This window comes from Podarcis vaucheri (genome assembly GCF_965113315.1).
Source record: "Podarcis vaucheri genome assembly, chromosome: Z".
Lineage (NCBI taxonomy): Eukaryota > Metazoa > Chordata > Lepidosauria > Squamata > Lacertidae > Podarcis > Podarcis vaucheri.
In genome coordinates this window covers 18,830,622-18,852,487 of record NC_138758.1, presented here as the reverse complement: position 1 = coordinate 18,852,487, position 21,866 = coordinate 18,830,622, and the positions used below count along the sequence as shown (strand labels likewise).

Here is a 21,866-nt window from a genome sequence, read left to right as displayed (position 1 = left end):
GCCAGATGTGAAAGATACTGGCATTTTTTCCAGCTCTCCTACCCCACTATCATGTTCTTCATCTACTGGAGATGTTCGAACAATCTGGTATTTTTGTATGCTTGACCCAAGCCTTTGTTCTGATGTCAGTGTTTTGTTTTGTGGGAATTGTGAACAGCCAAATTGACCATATCTCCTGCCAAGCCCCTTCACGTGTAAAAATGGTACTTAAGGGGGCCTTATCTGAGGAGGTGAGATACCTGACCAAAAAGAGCCTTTTAAAAGCTACGGTAATCTGCTTTTGCAGCCTTGTCCCCTTCACAACATCAAGATCTTCTATGAAGTGGAGCAGTCATACTGATTCTTTGTGAGTAAATCTTAACCAAGTGCAGTGAATAGGGTTTGATTAGATCAGAAGGTCAGTGGTTCGAATCCCCGCAACAGGGTGAGCTCCTGTTGCTCGGTCCCAGCTCCTGCCAACCTAGCAGTTTGAAAGCATTCCAAAAAGTGCAAGTAGATACCACTTGTACCACTCTGGTGGGAAGGTAAATGGCGTTTTCAGTGTGCCAGAAGTGGCTTAGTCATGCTGGCCACATGACCCGGAAAATCTGTCTGCAGACAAACACCGGCTCCCTTGGCCTGTAACGCAAGATGAGCGCTGCAATCCCAGAGTCATTGTCAGGCGTCCTTTACTTCAGTCTGAGAGTCACAGTACTCTATTTTTTTGGTATTCTGTTTTAACCTACCTGCTTTCCCCCTCTTTATTCCTAATAGTTTCTTAATTTGGCTGCTTAAATATCATTTGCCAGTCTCAGGGTTTTATAATCTCCATGTGCGTAGACCCTTGGTATTTAGTCTACTGGGAGTTTAGGACTGATGCTGTAAGTGCCCAGCACACTCTTCTCTGGTGTGTATGCTTGAAGAGAGAATGGGCTGATGCTACATTCTGAGTAAATCACAAAGCTGTAGGTTGAACAGAGTAGTGCTGGGGCACTGGCTCAGAATCCTTTTAAAAGCAATTGCTTTTGTATACCCTAGGTTCCCTCCCATCAGGGGCTGGAGTGGTGGTGGCAGCAAATACCGAAGAGTAAGATCCACTGGTAAACTGGCATGGTTAGTGTGTTGCAGCTGGGCAACCAAGGGGGTCAAGGAAAGCTATCTTGGACCACACACCCGCTTTGTCACAGGGATAAAATCAGATAAGCTCACACTAGTACACAAAAATGGCTATGACACATATTAGGGTGATCTAAGACTTTTATTACATTTCACACACCAACCAACAATGGGTTCCATAGCAGCCTAGAACTGGATAACCTGGCCCTGTAAGGGGGAGGAAAAAAAAGAGACTGAGAATACAGCCAACAGCACCCGAAAGCATTTTTTATTTTGTAGATTCCCCACTACCCATTTGCAAAAGAGGCTCATCACTTGCTATCAGCTGACCAGGACCACTCCCAAAGACTAAAGATAAACCTAGAAAATGATTTCAAACCTGTATGATTATGGGTCCCATATAATGCACCCTGAAAAGTATAGTTTTTCATACTATTTGAATCCACTGCACTCCTACAAAAATTAAGGCTCCCGAGGAAAGCCCTAAAACAAGATAGGTGCATGAGAAAGGTGTACATATCCTGATTTGTTTTCACTTATTTATTCCTCCAAGTCTTTTCTGTCATGACACTATATCAAACCCACTTTTACAATCAATCTAATGGTCCAAAGGACAGCTATTATCTCTCAGTGTCACAACAAACACCCACAATTAGCAAGACAGGCAGCATCACTTTGGACACTAAAGGATGGGGCCAGCATTGCACAGAACATGACTTAGCAAAGGTTTGTACCTTTCTCTTCTTGTCTCCTCCCAACTCGAAGTGCTTGCACCTCTTAATGGCCAGCATCCTCTTTGACCTGCAATTGGGCTCCACACATTCCAGTCTCAGCACGATCTTTTTTGTGGTCTTTGCCTGAAATAGAAAATAAAGTCTATTCAGGCCCTGACAAAGGCCTATCTCAACATTTGCCCTCTACCTTCCCTACACCTACTTACAAGGAAAGGCAGAAAGGGAAGCAGAAAAGTGGAAAGGTGAGGCAATCAGTCAGATTATATTCCGTGAAAATGAAAAGTGACCACAATTAAGCTGAGATCCTAAAAAGGAAGATCCAGTCCCAGAAGTCCTGATTTCCCATTCATTCATTCATTCATTCATTCATTCATTCATATTAATTCCTGAAATAAACCCACAACAGGAATCCTCCAGTTCCACACCAGCATACTCAGCTTCAAGCTGCACCATACAAGTTTCCATAGCCTTCCAGTCAGGCTCACCTTTTTGCGGAAGATGGGCTTTGTTTGGCCACCATAGCCACTCTGCTTGCGATCATATCGCCGCTTTCCTAATGGGAAGAAATTGAATCCTTCAGATAACAGTGAAGTCTACTTGAAACTCAACCCCCCTAAACACTACAAGGACACGTAAATGCAGGCAGAATCTTTATTTTTAAATGTTAAGGGAACCTCTGTATCCCCTTATCCCCCCCCTCCCTCCACATTTTGTATGGGTTGTGCACACAAACGCCAACACTGCGAAGTAAAAGCAAAATCCACTTAATGAAGTAGAACACTTCACGGCATGAGCTGATTCTGTATTTCCCACATGGCACAATGCTCTGTACTCCTCCTGCATTTTCTTAAATTAATGAAAGATATGCTTAAATAACGCTTTACAGATGGCAATCCAAGTTTCAAAAAAATGTACCATTTCTACAATATTGCAGGCATGCTCTTTGTGATTCCAAGAAATCGGGAGTAAAACATACAGTTCTGCAACTTACCCTGAGCATACAAAGACTCCTTGCCCTTCTTGTACTGGGTTACTTTGTGGGGCTGGTGCTTCCCACACTTTTTGCAGTAAGTCCTGCGGGTTTTGGGGACGTTCACCTGGAAAAGTTAGGTTTTACAGCAATAAGTGTGTCTCCTTAGCTTTGCATGCAACCATGTGATTATATCCTGGTAACTAGATCATTAGCATACCATGTGGTCAGGCAGAGTAAGATGCCCCTTAATAGGAAAACCCACCTAGCGAAAATGCATACAAGGGGGCCAATGGAACATAGTTCACAGCAGTGTTCTTTTCAAGTGTAAATAAATAAAATAAATAAAAAACAGGACTTGAGCACAACAGCATTCTCACATTCCAAAGCAACTGCTCTTCTGAGGCACACATGGCCATCGACAGGTTTACACGACGGAATTAGAAATAATCAAATCCCCGCCAGCAGAAAATCAGCACGAGAAGGCTGGTTTGGAAACCTTTCCACAGACGAGCTAGTTTTCTATACGCAGGAATGTTAATGCCTTTATATGCCGCGTGCCCTCCGCCAAAACCCCCCGCAACCTGAACCACAGCGCAGCCTACAATAGCCTAAGAGCGACCTGCACTACCGTCATGGCCTCGCTCGCTGGACAGGCACAATCAGAGTCTACCATTCTGGCCTTGCCAACCTCGGGTCTTTTCCACCTCCCTTCTCTCCACAACCCGGCGATTCCCCCAACCAAATCCCCCCAGCCCTGTCGGCCGTCTGTCGCCGCTTCTCTGAGACCCACGTCCGAACCGCTGCCCTTAGCCCCCGAAGCGGATGGCTTTGGATCCAAGAATCTCACCATCTTGCCAACGTCAACGTTGCCTCCACAGAGAAAGAAAGAACTTCTTCCCGGAAGCGGAAGTCAAAGATACGCGAGAGCAGAAAAAGAAAGGGAAGCCGGAAGGCTAGAGCGTCACTCGCAGGCTCATCATAGAGTCGTCGAGGAGGAAGAACGACCGAGCCGTGACCGCCACCGTCAGGAATGGAGAAGAAATTGCGGGCACATGTGCTTGCATGGCTTGTTCGCGTTGCACACTTACTTGAGAGTAACAAGCCCCATTGCACTCGACGGGACTTACCTTAACATGGGTTAAGGTTCGTGATGCATGAGTTTGTATAACAAGGAGATTTTTTTCCAAGTGCAGCTTTTCCCAATTGGGACGTTGCGGCGACTGCGACGGATAAGGAGCAGCTGGCATAACATTTCCTTTTTACGCAGCTCATAGAAAGGTACAGACCTCTGGCAATGATACTGAAATCATAGCCATCGTAGACATCTTCATAAAATAGTAATAATAACAGTAAATGTTACAAGTAGACAAAGTCACAAAAAAGGTTGTGTGGTGTGTTTTATTTAACCATTTTATCAGGAAGAGAGTTGCTCACATAGTGGATTACTTGGAAAGAGGAAGCTTTTGTGGCTGTGCAAACTCCGGAGATTCTCCCTATGTTCAACGGGCCTCACACTGGCGAGGGCTGCCTCTGGCCCTGACCTTCCCTATACACACGCACCCGGTACTTTATTTAGCTTTCCACTGACAAACACACTCCTCTCCGATTTGGCCAAATGGCAGTTTTTGCAAACTCGGGGGGGGGGGGGGAGAGAGAAGTTTCCTGACCTGGAGTTAACCTCAGCTCTGAGTTGCAAGGCTGGGGTTAAACGAGAGGCCTTGGTGCACATTAGGGCAACCCAAATGTTATGAAAGGCAGCGGCGATGTTCAGGCTTTTGAGTTGCCAAACTCTTAGGCAGACAAATTGGTAAGCAAAACAGAAAGGGAGGCGGAAGAGGGAAATGGTTAATGTGGGCCATGGACAAAGATTGGGCATCGCTGTACATGTCACATCACCACTATAGATTTAAAACAATGTTACACTCAGTGCTTTTTTCTTGGGGGTATGTAGGGGTACACATACCCCTAAACATTTTTTGAATCTTAAGTTTGGCCTCATTGAGGGGCCGTATTTCAATGTGAGTAGGAAAATGAGAGTACCCCTAAACATTTTTTTTAGAAAAAAAGCACTGGTTATACTACATTACCAGCTGCCACTTTTACCAAATAATCCCGGGACTTGTAGTTTACCTCCACAAAGAGCTACAGTTCCCAGCATTCATGGCAAGCTATAGTTCCCAGGATTCTTTAGGGAAAGCCATGACTGTGAATGAGTTGTACGAGTGCTTTAAGTGTACAGCATGGTATCAATGTGACCACAGTTTTCCTGTGCCTGGCATCACTCTTCATATTTTATGAAGTTCTCAAAACCAGCTCTAAAGTTAAGCCCCAGTTCAAATTGCACCCTGCTCAAGCCTTATTTGCTTGTAATGGCAGGATCCATCTTGAATATGACCCCTCTTCAGCTTGTTCTTTCTTATACAGTACAGGGAACATCTTCCTTTGCCTCTTTTGCAGTTTGCTGTGCAATAATTATTCCAACCCCCTCCCCCATCCTCCAGAATTGGGCCAAATGGATTGGCGTGAAAGCTTTTGAGTTTCGCAGGATGTTTCAACAGGCTGACCCTACTTGATGAAGAATTCTGGAAAACAGAAAAAAATAAATCTGAAATTAGCGCAGTAAAAGATAGTTAACCGATTCTGTATCTTCCTTTCATTGTCTTCCCCTCTGCTTCTATGGCTGTGTACCCACTATAATTTTATAGCACATTCCCAGCACATTCTTTCCCTCAAATAATTCTGAGCATAGTAGTTTACCCCTCACTAAGTTATAATTCCCATCAACCGTTAACAAACTAGTGTCCAGAATTCTTTGAAAGAAATACAGTGGTACCTTGGGTTAAGTACTTAATTCGTTCCGGAGGTCCGTTCTTAACCTGAAACTGTTCTTAACCTGAGACACCACTTTAGCTAATGTGGCCTCCTGCTGCCGCCACACTGCCGGAGCACGATTTCTGTTCTCATCCTGAAGCAAAGTTCTTAACCCGAGGTAATATTTTCTGGGTTAGCGGAGTCTGTAACCTGAAGCATATGTAACCTGAAGCGTATGTAACCCGAAGTACCACTGTAATGTACTTCAAATGTACTTCAAGGTCTGGTATGCATGGAACCATCTGCTTGCAGTTAGTCCTGGAGCCAATTCTGTTTCTCCTTCCCTCTCCTTGCCTCTCTGCAGACAGACCTATTGCCTCTTACCAGGCAAGGCCTGGCCCCCCTACTGAGCTAGGACTTCCTTTTCTTGCAGGAAGACTGAAAGCTCCTCCAGGGGTTTATTGAGCTCATTTGCTTGCACAGAGCTTTCACAGTGGTTAGACTATGTCTGTTGCTTATTGAGTACTTGTTCTTATTTGTTTATGGGGTAGCTATACAACAAGCATTCACCCACGTTTTCCTGCAGGGTGTTTACACATCTTCCCATTAACAATTCGTTCATCTCACACTTTTCAATACATTTCCCAGTCACTTTCCTAGCAGCAAAAAAACCAAACACTTATGGCATTGTTTTTCTTAAAAAGCAGATTTGTTGCGCTAGGGTGACAGAGTGCTTTAATCCATTTTCATTGTGCAAGCGTAAACTTACAGTGTGTGCTTGAAACCCACCCACAAATTAGTGACAGCCTGGGCTGGAGGCCCCTAGAGTATGCCTCCGGATAGGCATTTACTGTGGGATCAGTATTCCCCATATAAACAAGTCATTTGCAGCAGCCACACAACATCCTTCACATCAAAATGCCAGCCCATTTTAACCCCCCCCCATTTAATCAAGATTAACTCTTTTCAGGGGAAATAGGATAATAGGAAAGGGGGGCACCTGTTGCCAATGACCTGTTCGCAAATTAACCCCCTTGTGTCTGGAGACACCCTGAGGGTGGCATCATGGTTGAAAGGAAATAAAGACAGTTTGGTCAGAAACTAAGAAAAGGGGAACTGAAAGGGTGGGGTTAGCTCCAGATGACAGTCTTCCCTGCAGTGCAACACAGCTCTTTGACTGAGTCTCCTGCTGCTGCCATTCCTTTTGCCAGCCGTTCAAAGATTTTAAAACCATCCACCTATGTGCCGGCTGTTCCAGAGTCCAGAGGCGTCTCAAGGAACCTGCTGCTTTTGAGAGGAACCCGTTGCAGCACCGTGTGTGGAACAGCAAGGGCAAGAGTCAACCAGTGAGTCTTTAATCCTTTGCGCTAGCTCAGAATCAACAGTGCCTTTGAAAAAGAGAGAGAGGAGAGCAAACTAAGAAGTGGGGAGGGGGAAATGAAAGCTATGAAGGCAGGTTGATTTGTAGCCTCATTCAGGAATCAAGTGGAAAATTTCAGAGTGATGATCTTGGGCCTGAGAACACCAGTAGCAATCAGAGCAACAGCAGATTTGATGAGCCTTGTGCAACTAAACTGTGGGCCACACAGACACTCTAGTTTTCTGTTCTCAGGTGTATTTCCCAGCCCACGCACCTCTGGCTGCTGGTATTCAAATCCTGCACGCCATGTCTTCTTAACTGTGTACCTTGCAGATATACATGTGCGTATGCAGAAATGTAGGAAGCTGCCTTATACTGTCAGACTAATGGTCCATCTAACTCAGTATTATCCACACTGAGGTGCCAGAGATCAAATCTAGGACCTTCATGTGGAGCATGTGCACTACTGCTGAAGTGCAGCTCCTGGTTACGCTGTGTTTGTACTCTTCCAAGGAACACCACTCTTCCAAGGAACACGGCATCTGTGGCCATCACAAGCCATCTGTGCACAGAGACAGTGATGTACTTGCTTTTTGAAGCCATTCACATAGGGAATTAAAAGTACTGTATTGCGATGGCTTCTTTTCTTACATGCTATGTTTTCTATTACTATTTATATAAAGGAAGAGTAAGTAAATAAATATGGAACATTTGTGATTATGGACAAAATTAGAGCCATGGTAGATAGCAGAGCAAGCGATGCGGGTGGCGCTGTGGGTTACACCACAGAACCTAGGGCTTGCCGATCAGAAGGTCGGTGGTTTGAATCCCCGCGACAGGGTGAGCTCCCATTGCTTGGTCCCTGCTCCTGCCCACCTAGCAGTTCGGAAGCACGTCAGAGTGCAAGTAGATAAATAGGTACCACTCCAGTGGGAAGGTAAATGGTGTTTCTGTGCGCTGCTCTGGTTTGCCAGAAGCGGCTTAGTCATGCTGGCCACATGACCTGGAAGCTGTACGCCGGCTCCCTTGGCCTATAGAGCGAGATGAGCGCCGCAACCCCAGAGTCGTCCGCGACTGGACCTAATGGTCAGGGGTCCCTTTACCTTTAGATAGCAGAGCCAGGAATTTTTAGACAATTAATAAATTAATGGGCAACTGGTTCCCCCCTCCTTCTGTATTGGAACTGTTTGTTTGTTAGGCTTATGTATCACCCTTCATCTTAAGATCTTGGGGCGATTCACAAGATAAAAACACAAGGTTAAAACACAAATAAATAGTTAAAACAAAAGCAGCAAAACTATAACCTCCCCACACAAATATATAAAACATTATAATACTTAGCATTCAACCAGTGCTTTCCAGTGTTCAAAGTAGTACAGATGCATTATCTAATTGTAATCCCATATGGATTGCAATTGCAGATGAGAGTGGCAGGAGGTGTAGCTCAAAAGTCTGTCTTAGCTTTTTTGAACATTGCTTGGCTCTGTCTAATTAATGCCTTCTTTTTCTGATGCTGTGGAAGTTGTGCTAGGGAGAAACCTACTTCTAATACAAAAAGCAAAGGTTGGCCCAGAAGAGAAAAAAATCCAAAAAGTAATACTTTTATTAGGTTGAACAAAATGCTACAAAATAGTGTGCAAGTTTTTGAGTCCTCCGTAACTCATCATCAGGCTTTGTGGTAAACAAAACAAGATTGGGGGAAGAGGAAGGGGAAAAATTGGCTGATGTTGGATGAAATCTGAATTTAGTCACAGTCTTAATGTGGGAGGAGAAGGTACCACACATTCCAACGAGGACCTATTTCAAATGTCGAAAACATTTGGCCCTTCCAATGTTAATGAACTACAACTCCCATCAACCTCTGCAAGCATGGCTAATGACCAGGCATGATGGGATTTGTAGTTTAGCAACACCCAGCGCGCCAAATTTTCTCTGCACTTGGTATATTTTGCTATTTTGTAGGTTTCAGTGGGACTGTTTCCCAAGACAGACATACAATGGTTCATCATCCTTGTGAAAATATCAAGCTGTTACACTCAGATCTCCATCCTTAGGTGAAACACAAAGGTTCCTTTAATGGGGAAAACAAACAAGAATACAGAGCAGAATACAGAATACAGATGGGGCCTCATCTTATCTGAAAGCCCCACAATCTGTGCAGATGAGAAGGCTTATCAAGACGTTAGATGCATAAGATAGATACTGCTTCTGTTGAATAGTGGGTAGACATGGCAGACGACACAGCGATTTCTCCAAAGCAGCTCATTATTTTGTAAGCTGGAACAGAACTGAACAGCAAACAGCTCAGCCGGCCTGCTTTTATAGGCAGCCGGCTGTCAACATTGTAGCAACAACAACCCAGGGTTTCCCGCCTAAAATAACTGACGTGGACCTGAGTGAAAACTATCTACAGTATTCCCCTGCTGGGGCATGCTTGACACCCCTCCCCACCGAGATAAGGCGTTAGTTACAATCGTAATGGTTTCCTTATATACAGCACTACACGTAATGGTTCAATTAGGCACAAAAGCATATCGGTTACATTTCCCATACTTAGACCAACAGTGATACATGTCCAACAACATAGTCCTTTAAATAGGTTGGGCGCTTGGAAACTCTGCCAGACCACCGGGGACTGGTAGCCAAGTCCGGGGGGGGCCACACAATTCTTGCTGAGGCTGTGGTGCGACCCTAGGTGTCGTTGAAACCAAATCCCCTGGATCTGCTGCTGTGGGTGGAGCCTCTGCAAGTGGAGTGGTCTGAGTCTGTGGTAAGTTTGGCAGACTCTCTGAAGCGGCCTGGTTCGGCTCCACGCTGGCAGTTTGCGAGGGAGGTGTAGGTGGAGCCTCGCCATCTGTAAGTGTGTCTTCTGGAGCCACAAGCGCAGTTGGGGGCACCACGGTAGTGTCCAAGTCCCCAACCCTGCGCCTAAGCTGGTCTATGTGCCGGCGCCACAAGCGTCCATCTTCGAGTGCCACCTGGTACGAGTGAGGTCCAGTGACTCCCACTACTGTGGCTGGCACCCAAGGAATGTCCCCCACATAGTTCCAGGCAAAGACCTGGTTTCCTGGAACAAATGACCGTGGCGCGTTGGCACAGCCTGGGGGTTCGGCCACGGCAAAGTCCGGGTGCAGCCGGTCGAGCGGTGACCTGAGGCGGCGGCCCATAAGCAGTTCATCAGGACTCCACCCTGTGGCCGCATGAGGGGTGATGTGTTGCACGAACTAGTATTTGGCGACCCGCTCGTGCCAGTCTCCCCGGTCCAGGTGCACCAGTGCCTCTTTTGCTGAGCGCACCATTCTCTCCGCTTGCCCGTTGCTGGATGGATGAAAAGGGTGCCGTTACGGCATGGCGGATGCCCAGTCCCAAAAGATACCGCTCAAAAGTGCCAGACGTGAACTGCGGTCCGTTGTCAGAGACAAGGACATCAGGACACCCATGCGTCACAAACAGGCCTCACAGCACCCGGATGACGGCCTCGGTAGTGGTGGAGGGCATCAGGGCCACCTCCAGCCATTTGGAATAGGCGTCCACCACTACCATAAAGGTCCGGCCGTGAAAGGGGCCAGCCAGATTGATGTGCACCCTCGACCAGGATGTCTTTGGCGTCTCCCAGGTGTGTCCCTTAGCTGCCGGTGGTGCAGGCCTCGATTCTTGGCACGCTTGACAGGCGGACACCCAGGCAGTGATTGCATTGTCCATGTTAGGCCACCAGACGTAACACCGAGCCAACGCCTTCATTTTGGCAATTCCCGGGTGGCCAACGTGCAGAGCCTCCAGGACGCGTTGACGGAGTCTTTGGGGAATCACGATGCAGTCTCCCCACAGCAGACAGCCGCGATGAGCCGAGAGTTCATGTTGTCTGGTTGCGAAAGGCTGGAACTCCGATGCAAAAGACCCTTGTGGCCACCCCCTCCACACCCAGTTGAGCACACGGCTGATGGTGCGATCCTGGGCAGATGCGGAGGCCACAGTGGCAGCCGATACAGGCGCTGCCGGAAGATCCTCAATCAGGAGGAGCGATGAAGCTGGAGCCGGGTCTTCCATAAACGCTGGAAGAGGGCAACGGCTGAGGGCGTCAGCATGGCCCATCGATTTCCCCGGGCGATGGACAAGCCGGTAGTGGTAGGCAGCCAGGAAAACAGTCCATCGCAGCATGCGTGGTGAGAGGACCGGTGGAGTTGGATGATCACCGGCGAGGAGGCCCAGGAGTGGCTTGTGGTCAGTGATGAGGTCAAAAGTCCTGCCATAGAGGTATTCATGGAACCTCTTCACTCCAGCCACAAGTGCCAGTGCCTCCTTGTCGAGCTGGCTGTAATTCCGTTCCGCCGGAGATAGCGTCCTGGAAAAGTAGGCGCGTGGTGCTTCTCTTCCGTCTGGAAAACGGTGACTAAGGACAGCGCCGATGCCAAAAGGTGAGGCGTCGCAGGCAAGGACCAGAGGCCTGGATTCACTGTACTGTACCAGCACACGGTCCGATGAAAGGAGAGCCTTGACTGCGTTGAATGCCGCCGTCTCCCGATGACCACAGGACCAAGGCGTCTTTGTGCTGAGGAGTCGGTGAAGAGGCTCAGCCACTGTGGCTTTGTGGGGCAGGAACATGTTATAAAAGTTCAGCAGCCCCAGGAACGCCTGCAACTACGTCTTGTTCTTTGGGATGGGGGCCTGCTGGATACCGCGGATCTTGGATGTGGTCGGGTGAAGGCCGGAGGCGTCGATAAGATAGCCCAGGAACTCTGCCTGTGGAATGGCGATCTGGCACTTCACCCTCTTTACCTTGAGCCCGGCCTCTTGGAACCTGGTCAGCACGGCACGGAGGCGCTCGAACAGCTGCTGGTGTGAGTCTGCAGACACGAAGAGGTCATCAAAATATGGTACCACGCCCGGAAGCCCTTGCAGGAGACGCTCCATAAGGCTTTGGAAGATGCCAGGAGCCACACTCACCCCGAACTGCAACCGGCGGCAACAGAATGCCCCTCGGTGGGTGACGATCGTCTGGGCTTCAGCAGTGGCATCATTGACGGGCAGTTGTTGATAGGCTTGGGCAAGGTCCAGCTTAGCGAAGACCTTACCCTCACCCAGGGAATGCAGCAGGTGTTGGACAACAGGAACCGGATAAGCGTGCTGCTGAAGTGCCTTGTTGATTGTGCACTTGTAGTCAGCGCAGATTCTCACTGGCCCCTCTGGCTTGACAGGCGTAATGATGGGGGTTTCTCACTTGGCGTGGTCAACCGGCTCCAAAACTCCTTGGGCGATCAGCTTGTCCAGTTGTTCATCCACCTTAGCCTTGAGAGCAAAGGGAACCCGGCGTGGCTTTAGCTTGATGGGGGCGACTTGTGGATCAAGGCTAAAGGAGATGGGCGTACCTGTATATTGCCCCAAAGTGCCGTCAAAAACCTCGGCAAAGTCTTTGACCAGACCCTCAGTCTCTGCGTTAGAGATGCAGTTGATGCCGGTGACTTCCAGGCCGAGGGCATCAAACCAGTCTAGCCCTAGGAGGCTTTGCCGCTGACCTTCGACCACCACCAACTGGAGCAGGCCCGAAAAATCCTTGAAGGCGATCCGGAACCGGCCAACGCCTACCACGGGAATGTCGTTTGCCTGGTAGTCTCTCAGGTGTACGCGGTGAGAGTCGAGTTGCCTTTTGGACACTCTGGGTACCAGTCTTTTGATGGTGCTCCAAGACACGATGGACAGGGCAGACCCGGTGTCGATCTCCATGTCACATGGAGCTCCTTCAATGAGCACCGTAACGTTTAGCTTGTGCCGCGTAGGTTTGGCCAATCGTGGTTCCAGACGGGCAGCAGCAGTTGGTGAGAGCGAAACAGCTTTCCTTGGCAGACTGGAGTGAAGACTTGGACTTGTGAGTTGGTGAAGGGGGGGGTGTCAGACGGAGCCGATCGGCAGACCTTAGCGATGTGGCCCCTACTGGAACACTTCCTACAGATGGCGTCTCTGAATCGACACTTGGCACGGGAATGGTTGCCTCTGCAGCCGGCACATTCCAGTTGGCCCTTGGACTTCTTTTGGAACTTCCTGCGCTCCCGCTTTGTCTGGTGCACGTCATCGTCTTCACTGGAGGATGCCTCATCACTGCTGGCCTCTTCATGATGCACTGGAACTGGCTTCCTAGCAAGACGCGGGCTGCTAGACTTGCGGATCTCCTGGGCTTCAGGAGCTTCTGAGGCCACAGCCTCCTCAATGGCTTTCTGTAGTGTGAGGTCTGGCTTGGCGAGGAGACGCCATTGCAGATGAATGTCCCGGACCCCGCAGACGATTCGATCCATCAGGGCATCGTCTAAGTCTCGGAACTCGCAGTGCATTGCAGCCTGTCTGAGGGCAGTGGTGTAGTTGCTGATTGACTCCCCGTCTGCCTAGTTCCGGTGGTAGAACGCATGGCGGGCAGCAATCTTGGACAGCTTTGGCGCGTAGTGGTTGCGGAGCTTCTCTTGGATCGTGTCCCATGGTGTTGCCTGGACTGCTTCAGGCGCAACCAATGCTCGGGCCGTCTCAAACACCTCAGGCCCACAGAGGCTGAGGAATAGGCCCCGCTTCCGTTCATTTGATACTGCTGTCAGCTTGTTGGCTTGGAGGTAGCAATTGAACCGAGCGAGGTAGGAGTCCCATGATTCAGAGGCTGGCGCAAACGGCGGTAGAGGCACAAGTGAAGCCATGATGCGTGAAGGGCTACTTCCAAGCAGCTGGTGTCCTCTGTTGCATGGAATTGGATCCATCTCCAACTGCACATGGGAGTAGCTCCCATGGCAACTTTGGCCAGGCATATTTTTAGGAACACCAGAACATGACAGAACTTTTCATAATCTTACAGAGAATGTCAGAACCCAAAGTCAGCTCTCAGCATCGATTGCACACATGGCAAAAGAGATCATGGAAGTCATTAACACCTATTATTTTGAATAGCAAAATTCTGCATCATGGAAAAATTGAACCCTGTGGCATATATTGGGGGAGAGGATCCTTTTTGGATGCAAAAGACACCCCTGTTCAGCCCTTGGCATCTTCCGTTAAAAGAGACCCTGTCAAGCTGCTGTCCATCAAAGCTGACCTTGCCCGGCAGAGAAACCGTGCGCCTTGCACCCCTCCTAGGCAGCGGCCGCCCACCCGCAACTTCCAAGCCTCCCCCATCAATCAAAACAAAGTCGGAAGGGAGCAGGAGATCTGTACTGCCGGACGTCCCCGGTTCCCCTTTGGCAGTGGTGGCGGCAGCGGCAATCAACAGCCCGCAGCCAGCCAGAGCCAACTGCGCTACCAGGCTGGCTCTGGGCTGCTGAGGCTGCCGCTGCCACATTTCCCGGGGACAGATTTGCAAACCTGGGGACATTCCAGGGACAGATTTGCAAATCCGGGGACTGTCCCCAGGAACCGGGGACGTCTGGTAACCCTAGTATAGACAATACAGAGCTAGGTGGACCAATGGCGTGTCTTGGTATAAGGCCACTTCCTAAGTTCCTTTGTTTACATGGCACTGAAATGATCCCCAAAAGGTACCCAGCAACCTTGTAGAGAGAACATTCCACCGTCAGGGGGCTACCACTGAAAAAGCCCTTTCCCTAGTATCTCACTTGGCTGGGGCAACCAGAGAAGGACTTCTGAAGATGGTCTGGGTTTGTGCATCTTGAATACATTTTGTGCACCCTGAATGTATTTTGATTTAATAAGAAAGAGAATTAGTTAGCTTTGGGTCATTAATAGTGCAATATAAGCATGTTTACACAGAAGTCTGTTAATCAGGGCTTCCTTCCTAGTCTGTATTATGATGATGATTGCAGCTGTCCCTTTTTGTTGATTAGCGGAAGTCCAGCAAATCCACCGTGGAAGGGGAGGAGGAGGAGGAGGAGGAGGAGAAGGCGACGTGAGCCATGTCGAATGTTATCCTGGAGGGCATCTTTCTAAAACGCTCTCAGCAGAAGAAGAAGACATCCCCTCTCAACTTCAAGAAACGGCTCTTCCTGCTGACTGAGAGCAAGCTTTCCTACTATGAGTACGACTTTGAGCGTGGGGTGAGTGACAGAGAAGAGACAGCTGGCTGTGATAGAAGTGAGGTAGCGAGGTGCAAAAGAGTACATGGCTTTTGCGCCTTTAATAGTTGCATTTAGAGGGACTTCCAGCAGGAAGTTGTCACTAAAGATGCAGCAACCTAGCCACCCTAAAGCTGCTGATTGTAGATGCCATGAAAGGGCAGCAAGTGTTTAGTTATTTAATTTATTGTTACTGTATTTTTACTGACAGGGACAGGGAAATGTATGTGTAGGATTTTCTGTCTTAGGTGCCTTGGGTAATGTGCATCAGTTATGCTGAGGGATGGTGAATGGCCCAGGATCACCTAGTGAACTTTGTGGCTGAGTGGGGATTTGAAGCTGGAGTTCTACTGTCCCAGTCTGACATGCTCAACTAGGTATGGGGAGCCTGTTGTTGGACTCTGATTTCTCTCAGTCCCAGATAACGATCAGGGATGTTAAGAATTCAAGAACAATGTGGTGGGGCGCCCACACTAACTCTCTGAAGACACACAAAACACACAAAATCTTGCAAAGGAGATCTACATCAGGAAGGCGGTTTTTGTCTGTGCAGCAAACACAGCTGTGGGGTTTACATTGTGATCTAAGGCCCGTTGAACTGGGTGAGTAGTGTCACATCCACACGGTTACATGCAAAGTGCTCTTAAACCATTTTGACAGCCCTGGGAACCTTGGCTTGTTAAGGATCCCCGGGATTGTAGCTTGATTGGGGGGGGGGGTAAGGTCTCTTAACAACCCTCAGTGTCTTTAGCAGACTACAGTCCCCAGGATCCTTTGGGGGAAGCCATGTCTTGTTAAAGTGGCATAATAGTGCTTTAATGTATGGTATGTGGGTGTGATTCTTTTGATGGATACAGAAGGACTCATGTTTTGATCCTAGGGACTCAGCTACATTAGTAAAAAAAAAACATTTTAAATGTGTTATAACACTGTGACACCACATGGTGCTGTGGAGTTCAATCCTCGGCAATGTGATTTCTCATTATTATTATTATTATTAAATGTATTTTTATTAAAGATTTTCTTGATTTACAGAAGTATGTGTAATGTGTCTCTCTCGTATTTTTTCCATGTAACATTTTTACAAATCAGTTTCATTTGTTGAGACATTAGGAAGAAAAGGGGGAGAGGGGTGGAAGATGGGTGGGGTCGGGTGGCAATGTTTCTATATTACTTTCTATATGTAGGGTTTGGTGTCAGCGTTGCTTGTGCAGGTTCTCTGCTGTTCCCTTGTGTTCTTTTGGTGGTGAGAGAGGTTGGGGTTGGCCTAGGGTGTGGTTATTCATTTGTGGTTGGCTGTGGTGGTCTTTGTTTCCATGTGTGAGTGGGGTGGGTGGGTGTTTTGGATCAGGTTAGCCATATTGATTTGTATGCTGTTGGTGGATTATTGACATTGTCTTGTTGGGCTGTGTATGTGATAAAGGGGAGCCATACAGGGGTAAAGGCGTCTTCTATTTGTCCCCGTGTCAGTTTCAGTTTATTGGTTAATTTTTCTGGTAAGGCTCTTTCCCATACTATTTGGTACCATTGGTCCATGCTTACTCCTGACAGGTCTCTCCAGTGTATGGTTATGGTGTTTCTGGCTGCTGAAAGTAGGTGGGTTATGAGTTCTTTGTGGTGTAAATGGGCATTATTGTCTTGGAAGATGTATAGTAGGGCCAATTCTGGGGTGATTTCTAATACTTGCTTAGTTATTTTACATATTTCTCGTATGGCTGTTGTCCAGAATAGTTGGATTTTGGGGCACTCCCACCAGATGTGGAGGTATGTGCCTGTGGAGGTGCACCCTCTCCAGCATTTTGGTGAGGTTCCTGGATGTATTAGCGCTAGTTTCCTTGGTGTTAGGTACCACCTGTATGTGATTTCTCATTAGGAGCTTTACAATGCATTTTCCTGAAACTTTTTTTTATGTGTGTCTAGACCCAGCCTAAGCCACTAGCTGTGCAAGTAGTGGTGGCTCAGAGCTGGACTGTCTTAAAGCATTCCTGTTTTCTCCTTTGCAGCGCCGAGGAAGTAAGAAAGGCTCTGTGGACATTGAGAAGATCACCTGTGTGGAGACTGTGGCTCCAGAGAACAATCCTCCACCAGAACGGCGAATCCCGGTAATGAAACACTAATGTGCCTTCATTTCAGACAGGATGTTCCTGCTCTCAGCAGCCACAAGATTCTCCTGCTAAACATATACATGCATTCCCTTTGGGGGGGGGGAATGCCACATTGTTTTTCAGTGCTCCACAGTTACATCAAATTGCCATCCAGGGACAGTGCCCTAAACCAGCTGTGACATGTCTCCTTGTGGTCAGTGGAGGGTCCAGATCCATACCCACAAGGGAGGCCACAGAATAATGGACCAACACAGATACCTGCATTTTGGGATTCCCCTTGAAGGAGTCTTTCATGGGTCTGGGGGCTGTCAGGGCGAAGTCCTGGAGTTCCAAATGTATCAGTGGTACTAGCTGCTTGTGAGGTTCAGTGTAGGAGCATAGCTGAGTGAGCAGAGCATTTGCTTTCCATGCAGAAGGTCCCAGGTTTGACTCCTGGAGTCTCCAGGTAGGGCTGGGAAAGATCCTTCTCACAGCCCTTCAGTGTTAGACCTGCATGAGGAACCTCAGGTATAGGGGCCAAAACTCCCCTGATTCCCTCCCTGGCCCTGGACGGAATGCATCCTTGGACTCTGATAATTCCTCTTGATTGTGTGAATGGAGGGCAGAGATTGGAAGGTGTGTGGAGAAGCTAGCTTACTTTACAAAGGTAAAATAGATATTTGTTGCTTTGCCCCCTGTTATAAGAAAAAAATACCTGCTCCTTTTCCTTTATGGGGTATTCCAGAGCCCATATAGAGTCCTTAAGTGGGTTCCCTATCGGTAGGAAAAATAACAGAGGCCAACCAGAGTATATTGAGAAGCAAAGCAGCTAGAAAACCTGATCTTTAGTCAAGGAACTGTTGCAACAGGGTCCCCACTCACCACACGCAGACCACCCCCCTAAAACATCAGGTGTACATCACAGAAGGAGGTAGTCTACAGCAGTGTTTCCCAACCACTGTTCCGCGGCACACTAGTGTGCCGCGAGATGTTGCCTGGTGTGCCACGGGAAAAATTAAAAAATTCGAAAGATTTTTTTTTTAAGTCAAATTTTCGATTGGGGCGCCCCGGGGTTCCCTCCCTCCCGCTCTGCGCCTCCCTCCTCCTCCGGGGAGGCCCTTCCTGGCTCTCGGCCAAGGCTTGGTGGCTGCCACTCACTCACTCGCTCGCCCACCCGTCCCTCCATCCTGGGACCCGGCCTCTCCCCCTCCGTCCCCGGCGTGGGGGCTGCCGGGATCCGTAGTCCCCTCGCCCTTGGGTTCCGCGCCCGCGCGGGGTACGCGGACTACGTTTCCTGGCGGGCCGGGCGTTTTGTTTGAAGCGCTCTTCTCCCGGCCATGGAATGAGCGCAGCGGCGGCGGCCGGGCGGGCAGGGGCTCTTCCACGCAGACCCTGCACAGCCTGCCTGCGCCCCCGCGGAGATCGGGCGGCAGGATGGAGCCCGGGGATCCCCGCGGAGGCGGAGCGGCGGAGGCGGAGGCTGCCCCCCAGGTAGGGCTGCGTCGGGGGGGTTATTTTTGCAATGCTGCATCCGCGCCGGAGGGGACACATCGGACCTCGGGGAGACCCCTTGGCGGGCGTGCAAGGCAATGCATGCGTGCAGGCGTTGCATGGAGTGCAGTGCAATGCAATGACAACGCGGCGCCCCGCATGCATGCATGCAACTTCCACCGGCGCTCCGGACTTGGCAGGTGAGGGGGGTCCCCAGTGGGCGGCAGAGAGAGCCGGGAGGGCGAAGGGGAGCCGGGGGGGAGCAGCGCTGCTCCCCGAGCCGAGCCCGGGGGGAAACTTCGGCGTCGTTGCGCCGGGTGTTGGAAGCGGAGGCTGGCGGGGGCCCCTCACCTGCAAAACCTGGTCGCCTCTCATATATTTCGTGCATTGCATTCATCGCCCGCTTTCTCCTCCAAGGAGCTCCCGGGGGCGCGCGTGGTTCTCCCCGTGTTATCCTCGCAACAACAGCCCTGCGAGGTGGGTCAGGCGAGTGGCCCAAGGGAGCACCCAGGGATTGTCCTGGCCAGGTGGGGTGATTTGAACCTTGCTCTCTGCCCGGTCTTCGTCCTCATTTAGCCCCCACATGTGCATGACTGTGCATGACTGAGGTTTTCCCCCCTCGTCTTGGCTATGGTGTGAGTCTGTGCTGTTAATTAATGGGGTTCTGCCTTCGGAGAAGATGAGCCAGCCCTCAAGGAGGTGATTATGTAATTTGCTAGCAATTCATGTCCCTCCCGGCGTGACGCTGCGCGCTGACGTCACGGGGCTGTAATGGTGGTGTGCCTCGAGATTTTTTTCATGAAACAAGTGTGCCTTTGCCCAAAAAAGGTTGGGAAACACTCGTCTACAGCAGCTGAGGCGGTCTACAGCAGAACTCCTGTTTGCTAGGATACCTGATAATGGTCACTGACTGCATTACCTGGGCAGCCTGGCCATTCTTTTGTGATGGTTGATACTTTAGTTCCTGAATCCAGGCCACAGGCCAGTGGCGTAGCGTGGGGGGTGCCAGGGGTGCCGGCCGCACCGGGCGCAACATCTGGGGGGCGCAAGTCCAGAGGGAAGGGACAAGTTCCTTCCTCCGCCGGGCTCCCCGCCGCCACCGCCAGCCTTGCGCCCTAGCGCGTGCGTGCCCCCCGCCGCCGCTGCTGCGCTCCACTCACTGCTCGCAGGAGGAGCAGCCGCTGCAGCAGCGCCGATGCTGCCACCGACGCCTGGCCGGGCACGGGCAGCCTCCGCACCCCGCCACCGCCATCCCCTCGGCCCAGCCACAGGCGGCGGCTGCTTCTGCCGACTGGGAGGGAGGAGAGCTCCGAGGGGCCTCGCCGCGCCCTACGCTCCCCAAAACCCTCCGAGAGGAAGCCGGCGGACGGGTGAGGGTCTCCCGGCAGAAGGGGGCACCGCTGGCTCCGGCTCTCAGCCGCGGGGGGGGGGGGGCGAGGACGGAGCACGGCTGGAAGCCCCCGGACCCAGCCGGGAAGAGGAGAGGCGCTCGCCAAGCCCAGATCTGGAGCTCCACCTACAGCCCAAGGAGAGGAGGGGGCGGGGAGGCACCCAAGGGGAGGGGGCTTCGGCTGCCTCGGCCCGCAGGGGCTCCGCAAATAATAAATTTAATAAATTCCTGCTGAGCCTTGGGGCGGGGGTCCTTGGCTCCTTCGCTCGCCCCCAGCCCCAGTGGTGTAGCGTGGGGGGTGCAGGGGGGCCGGGCGCAACATCTGGGGGGCGCTCGCTCGCACTTGAGTACTAAAATCCACGGGTTAGGGGGCGCAAATTACTTGCCTTGCCCCGGGTGCTGACAACCCACGCTACGCCACTGCCACAGGCTCACCCTATTCATACAGAAATGTGCCCTTAAGACAGGATTTGCAAGCAAAAAGACAATGGGAAGGCTTTCCCCATTTGCCTCCCTTGCTGCAGAGGAGTATTTGAGGTCATTGGGAGAGTCAAAATGGCTTTAGGATTGTTCTCCTGTACTATTTAAGACACATGGTTCATATATTTAGATATGTGTGCATTTATGAATATTTATTTTCTATATTTGAGACCTTAAAATTTAAGCTACACCCACTTTCACCTGCCCACAGTTTCCTGGACGTGAGTTTTGGTGTGTAGGGGAAACATTTCTAATGTACTAATCTCCCATCTATTTCACATGCACACAGAGAAAAGGAGAAGATCTAAGCGAGACAGACATCATAGAGAGGTTCCCCTATCCTTTCCAGGTGAGCTGCTTTTCCTGCTAGCCACCCCATCATAGACAGTTGGGTCACATGTTCTAGACTCAAGAGAATGTGTCTGTACCTGTCTTGTCTCTTACTTTATTGCCCTTAATGACTCCTAGAATCTGTTGCTTTAGTCCTCCACCATTCTGCCCCATGGTCAAGCCACAGGTACAGCTAAAACATTATCAGGTACATTTATACCAAAAAAAAAAGTGAAAGAATTTGTTGGCAGGATGGTTTCAGCTCAAAATGCCTTTAAACAGGGCTACTCTGGACTTAAGGGATGCGGGTGGCGCTGTGGGTTAAACCACTGAGCCTAGGACTTGCCAATCAGAAGGTTGGCGGTTCGAATCCCCGCGACGAGGTGAGCTCCCGTTGCTCGGTCCCTGCTCCTGCCAACCTAGTAGTTCGAAAGCACATCAAAGTACAAGTAGATAAATAGGTACCGCTCCGGCGGGAAGGTAAACGGCATTTCCGTGCGCTGCTCTGGTTCACCAGAAGCAGCTTTGTCATGCTGGCCACATGACCCGGAAACTGTATGCCGGGTCCCTCGGCCAATAAAGCGAGATGAGCGCCGCAACCCCAGAGTCAGCCACGACTGGACCTAATGGTCAGGGGTCCCTTTACTTTTACCTTACTCTGGACTTAATAGTCTTACAGTGATGGACCTACATTTCTGGGGCCCTGAATGTTGAACTGTCGCAAGGCGCTCCTTCACAACCAGCATCGAGGTCTGGATAACTGCTGTTATCTTCTTCAATGGGGTTGTTCCATGACAGATCACCACACCTGTACAACATCTGTGCTACTGATGGTCAAGCTTAGGAATGTTGAAATATATACAGTGGTACCTCTAGATACAAACGGGATCCATTCTGGAGCCCCATTTGCATCTAGAGGTAAACGTAACTAGCGATGGCGTGTCTGCACACGCACACGTCACTTTTTGCCACTTCTGCGCATGCGCGTGACATCATTTTGAGCGTCTGCGCATGCGCAGACGACGAAACCTGGAAGTAACGCGCTCCGTTACTTCTGGGTTGCCGAGGAGCGCAACTCG

General features: G+C 50.0%; 2 protein-coding genes across 3 annotated transcripts in view; one reads left to right on the top strand and one right to left on the bottom strand.

Moving 5' to 3' along the window:
- Positions 1–1,218: 1,218 nt before the first annotated feature.
- On the bottom strand, positions 1,219–3,772 carry RPL36A (ribosomal protein L36a). Its single transcript, XM_082208379.1, has 5 exons — positions 3,650–3,772; positions 2,821–2,926; positions 2,315–2,382; positions 1,830–1,952; positions 1,219–1,302 (listed from the first exon to the last, which is right to left on the bottom strand). Exons 1-5 carry the CDS (start codon positions 3,650–3,652, stop codon positions 1,282–1,284), a joined length of 321 nt encoding a protein of 106 aa, XP_082064505.1. The 5' UTR covers positions 3,653–3,772; the 3' UTR covers positions 1,219–1,281.
- Positions 3,773–3,888: 116 nt separating this feature from the next.
- BTK (Bruton tyrosine kinase) overlaps positions 3,889–21,866 on the top strand; it is a 38,984-nt gene continuing 21,006 nt past the window's right edge. The window contains exons 1-5 of one of the 2 annotated variants that reach the window (XM_082208359.1): positions 3,889–4,080; positions 6,825–6,959; positions 14,785–14,994; positions 17,016–17,114; positions 20,747–20,806. In XM_082208359.1, the coding sequence (XP_082064485.1) occupies positions 14,854–14,994; positions 17,016–17,114; positions 20,747–20,806 (300 nt within the window). In that variant the 5' untranslated portion in view covers positions 3,889–4,080; positions 6,825–6,959; positions 14,785–14,853. The remainder of the gene's footprint in view (positions 4,081–6,824; positions 6,960–14,784; positions 14,995–17,015; positions 17,115–20,746; positions 20,807–21,866) is intronic. The other variant, XM_082208360.1, reaches the window with a different exon arrangement.

What these genes read in the sequence shown, in the direction of transcription:
- RPL36A (XM_082208379.1), bottom strand. An exon ending in AGCCCATCTTCCGCAAAAAG is followed by an intron (nt 1,953 to 2,314) that starts GTGAGCCTGACT and finishes TTTCTATTTCAG; the next exon opens with GCAAAGACCACAAAAAAGAT. An exon ending in GAGGAGACAAGAAGAGAAAG is followed by an intron (nt 1,303 to 1,829) that starts GTACAAACCTTT and finishes TCCCCCTTACAG; the next exon opens with GGCCAGGTTATCCAGTTCTA.